General features: G+C 63.3%; 1 protein-coding gene across 1 annotated transcript; it reads right to left on the bottom strand.

Annotated features, from left to right (window-relative positions):
- Positions 1 to 586: 586 nt before the first annotated feature.
- DOK2 (docking protein 2) lies at positions 587 to 4,597 on the bottom strand. Its single transcript, XM_054174842.1, has 5 exons — positions 4,498 to 4,597; positions 3,339 to 3,635; positions 3,105 to 3,213; positions 1,768 to 1,949; positions 587 to 1,687 (listed from the first exon to the last, which is right to left on the bottom strand). Exons 1-5 carry the CDS (start codon positions 4,558 to 4,560, stop codon positions 821 to 823), a joined length of 1,518 nt encoding a protein of 505 aa, XP_054030817.1. The 5' UTR covers positions 4,561 to 4,597; the 3' UTR covers positions 587 to 820.
- Between the last annotated feature and the right edge of the window lie 262 nt (positions 4,598 to 4,859).

Here is a 4,859-nt window from a genome sequence, read left to right on the forward strand (position 1 = left end):
ATGGGCTCAGTACCATCTAGCTGTATCCATTATATGGGATGTGCATCCCTAAGCATGTGCAGGATGGACCTGCATGGGCTCAGTACCATCTAGCTGTATCCATAAGATGGGATGTGCAGGATGGACCTGCATGGGCTCAGTACCATCTAGCTGTATCCATAAGATGGGATGTGCATCCCTAGGGATGTGCAGGATGGACTTGCATGGGCTCAGCACCATCTGGCTGCATCCATGCTGTGGGATGTGCATCCATAGGACCGTGGATCAGCAGCCAGCATGGGATGAATGTCCCGGAGCTCAGCACCATCTGGATGCATCCATGGTACGGGATGTGCATCCCTAAGGACCAACCAGTGCTGGGTGAAGCATTCCAGGGCTGTGCATCGTCCACCCGCATCCCGAGTGCAGGATCTGCATCCCTAGGAAGACACAGGAGGATCCACAGCTCGCAGCGCCGGGCTCTCCGAAGTTCGTCAGGGCGAGAAGCAGGGGACCTGGGGGCCGATCCTGCCCGGCTTTGGCCCTCAGGCGTCTGGGATGCGAGCAGAAGGGCTGCGGGTGTGGGGGAACCAGTTGCCTGCCCGTCCTGCGGGCCCACAGTGCCCTCCAGTGGGAGCATCCCGGCTGGCGGCTCCACAGCTGCCCAGATGTGCCCCGCACCTCCCAAGGGACGTCTGGTCCCCTCCAGCCACGGATGGATGCGCTGCGCTGCGGGGAGCGGGGGTCTCGGCTCTACTGCAGAGGGGACGGCTTGGGGTGAGGGGGTGCTGCCAGCCGCAGGCCGGGGGTGGTCTTCTCTTCCTCTCCTTCCTCACCCCAATCACTGCAGGTTCCTCTTCTTTGCCAGCTTGGGGGCCACGTTGTCGTAGTCGGCGTCCCCCAGCCACTCCTTGCCCCGCAGCGGGAAGGGCTGCCGGAGCGGGACAGGTCTCTTGGGCACGGCGTAGTCGTCCCGCTGGGGGTTGTAGGGGTACTGGTGCCCGCTGGGCTCCTCTGGGGCCGCCTGGAGCTTCCAAGCCTCCCCCGTCACCTCCCGGGGCTCGTCGTAGACGCTGTGAGGGGACAGCCCCTCGGGCTCGTCGTAGATGTGGTAGGGCTTGGGAGGGGGTGGGGGCTGGCTGCCCTCTTGCCCCGCTGCCTCCCTGATGCTGGCATAGACAGGGTCAGAGACCTTCCTGGGGTGCTGGCCCAAGCTGCCCAGCTGGCAAGCCATGAGGTTCTTGGCGATGGTGTCGAAGGGGACGGCGTAGTCGGGCTCAGCAGCCCCCCCGGCCGCAGCCTCCTGCCTCCAGCTCTTCTCCGGCACCTGGGGGGTTGCCCGGCGCGGGGAGGTGCAGTGCTCGGCGTGGGGCGCATCGGCACCGCGGCAGGACAGGAAGGTGCCCGAGGGCTCCCCACACCCAGGGCAGCCGCTCGGGGTCGCGGCCGGCTTGGCTTTCGGCACCCTCCCTTCCCAGCCGGGCTCCAGCGAGGGATGCTTGGCGGCGCCAGGCTCCTGGTGCCCCTGTGCCCAGCTGGCGGCATCGTCCCCAGGGCCACCCGGCCGTGGCTCCTCGGCTGCCCGGCCCCGGTGCAGGCTGATGGCAGCCTCGATGGCCTGGAAGATCTCGTTGCCCTCCGGGGTCTCAAACTCGAAGCTGCCCTCTCCAGATGCGCAGCGCCGGCCGGCCTCGAAGGAGAAGGTCACCTGGGAAGGGGCAGGGGCAGGGTCAGGTCCCCCCTTGGCCACAGCCCACCCCCAGCCCACCCTTCCCCCGTCCTGCCTACCTTATCCCGCCCGAAGCGCCGCAGGAAGCGGTAGGGCCAGCGGTAGAGGAGCTCCAAGGTCTGGAAGTGCTGCAGCTCCAAGGCCTCCTCTCCAGCCCGCAGGAGGAACTGGCCCCGGAGCTGGCAGCGCTCGGAGGACTCGGTGGCCCTCACTGTCACCTCAAAGGCCTGCTCCAAGCCAGCTGGGGATGGAGGAAAGGGAGAAGTCTTTGAACAGGTCTTATGAGGAGTGGCTGAAGGAACTGGGGTTGCTTAGCCTGAAGGAGGCTGAGGGGAGTCCTCATTGCTCTCTACAGCTCCCTGGAAGGAGGTTGGAGTGAGGTGGGGGTTGGGCTCTTCTCCCAAGGAATGAGCAACAGGACAAGAGGAAGCAGCCTCAAGCTGCCCCAGGGGAGGTTTAGGTTGGACATGAGGAACAAATTTCTTCCACTTGAGGGCTGGCTCAGGCTGCTCAGGGCAGTGGTGGAGTCCCCACCTCTGGAGGTGCTCCAGAAACCTGTGGCCATGGCACTTGGGGCCAGGGTTTGGTGACCGTGGTGGTGTTGGGTTGCTGGCTGGACTCAATGATCTTGGAGGTCTTTTCAAACCCAAACAATTCCATGATTCTCTGACTTAACAGATGCAAGGAGCAGATCTCCTTGCTGCTAGAGCAGAGCTGCACCTCACACCCCAGAGGGGTTCTGTGGGGCTCACAACACCCAGCAGCTGGGGCAGTGGTCAGGCAGCGTCCGGCCGATAAGGACTGAGGGGCTCCAGCCACGTGGGAGCAGCCTGATAGCAGAGCAAGGGCCAGGCCCTGCCAAACCACAGGGCAGGAAGAGGCTGTTATGGGGAGGAGACTTTCCACTGTGCTGCCTGCATGTGCTGCTCCCTGGTGCAAAACTGGCCAAAGTGTCTTGGGAAGGGGGGTGAGGAGATGCTGAGGGACATCCTTGCCTCCTGTGCATGCAGCCCCAAAGAGGAGATGCTGAGGGACATCCTTGCCTCCTGTGCATGCAGTCCCAGAGAGGAGATGCTGAGGGACATCCTTGCCTCCTGTGCATGCAGCCCCAGTGAGGAGATGCTGAGGGACACATCCTTGCCTCCTGTGCATGCAGCCCCAGAGAGGAGATGCTGAGGGACACATCCTTGCCTCCTGTGCATGCAGCCCCAGTGAGGAGATGCTGAGGGACATCCTTGCCTCCTGTGCATGCAGCCTCAGAGAGGAGATGCTGAGGGATATCCTTGCTTCCTGTGCATGCAGCCCCAGAGAGGAGATGCTGAGGGACATCCTTGCCTCCTGTGCATGCAACCTCAGCTCCAAAGAACCTTCTCCTGCCCCAACCTCCAGTGCCTACCTTTGCCCCGGGAGCTGTAGAGAGAGTTTTCCTCCATGGAGAAGTCACTGTTGGTGCCCAGAAAGGTCTGCTGCCCATCCTTGCCCACAGCCTGCTCCTCCCTGCTCCTCTGAGCCAAACAACAGCAGCAAGTGAGCAGAGGGCAGAACATGGCCTGCCCCAGCATGTCACGCCACAGTATCCCCCTGCCAGGGTTCCCCCCCCCAGCTCCCAGTGCCATGCCCCAGTCCCTACCGGGAAGGCCAGCTCACACAGCTGCTGGATCCAGATGGCGGCCTCGGTGCCAGCAGCAGCCAGCAGGTACCTCTTGTCTGTGGTCTCCAGAAGGAAGGGGGTGGTGTCCTTGGGGCAGCTGGCATTGCTGCTGACCTCTGCCACGTGCACACAGTCGCTCAGCTTGACCAGCTTCTTGCTGCCCTCCCCCTTCCGCAGCTTCTCCGGGGCCAGTGGGGAGGAGCCCTCGAAGAGCTCCAGGCGAGCGGTGGAGCAGGAGCTGTCCCGGTACAAGACCCCCCAGAACCTCTTCCATTTCTGCTGTGGGCAGAGAGGAGCAGCGAGAGGGGTGGAAGCTCAGCACCAGCCAGCTCTGCTTCTGACCTTCCAGGAGTTCTCATCCCCTCGGGATCATGGAATCATGGAAGGGTTTGGGCTTGGAGGAGGTCATGGAGCCCAAGGCTGAACCCAGCCCTGCCAGGGCACTGCTGAACCGTGGCCCTCAGTCTCCACAGCTCTGCCCTGTCCTCCACCGTCGTGGGCATGGTGTGTGGTGGCAGTGGTCTTGATGGCAGGAAGGTGATGCCTTGCCTGCCACCCTGCCTGCTACCTTGCCTGCCACCCTGCCTGTGGCATTTGCAGCCTCAGCTGAGGGTGGCCGTGGGGAGCGAGACTCAGTGGTTTTGGGGTGCAAGAATGAGTGGCCATAGGGAAAAAGACTTGGTGGCCATGGGGAGCAAGACTTGGTGGCCATGGAGAAGAAGGCCCAGTGGCCATGGGGAGCAAACCTTGCCCGAGACACCTGGGTGGCTCCTTCCCCTTCTCGCCCAAGTGCGGTGCCAACGGAGCCATTGCCAAACCCTGGCTGCTATCAGCCACTGAGGCCACAGGGCTCTGGGGCTGCAGCTGTTAATGCCACAGCTCTGAGCCCCTGCTGGGGAGGCGGGGAGGGAGCTTTGGGGAGGGGGTGTCTCTTGGTGGAGTGTCCCCAACACCTTCCACCCTCCTGCCCATCCCTACCACTCCAGCGGGTGGTGATGAAGAGCTAAAAGATGGTTGGAGTCCTAACGAGTGGGAGCAGCACGTTCCCTTGGGATTATCCTCCCCATACCCCACTATACAGCCCAACCCAGCCCCCCACGGACCCAGCAGCGCCCCCCCCCCCCCGCCATCTCCTCACCTTCCCAAAGGTCTGCTGCAGCTGGAGGTAGAGCACACCCTGCTTCACCACTGCCTCCTCCATCCTCCAGCCACCAGCATCCTCCTGTGCTGCCCCTCTGATGGCGTCTCCCCGATGCTGTCCCACAGCTCTGGGGTGGAGCGGGGGTTCTGGGGGGGGGGGGGGTCCCAGCCCAGGCCCAGGTCTCTGTCCTCGTCCCAGCAGGGTGCTGCCGTCACGCTGAGCCTCGCTCTGTGACGTGTGGTTGGCTGCTTCTGCTTCCTCCGCAGGCTTCCTGTGGGCTTACCAGAAAGAGACCTTCCTGTGGCCTCCCAGGATCTGCAGGGGGCCTGCAAGAAAGCTGGGGAGGGACTTTTGAGGGT

Source organism: Dryobates pubescens, chromosome 31 (assembly GCF_014839835.1).
Source record: "Dryobates pubescens isolate bDryPub1 chromosome 31, bDryPub1.pri, whole genome shotgun sequence".
Lineage (NCBI taxonomy): Eukaryota > Metazoa > Chordata > Aves > Piciformes > Picidae > Dryobates > Dryobates pubescens.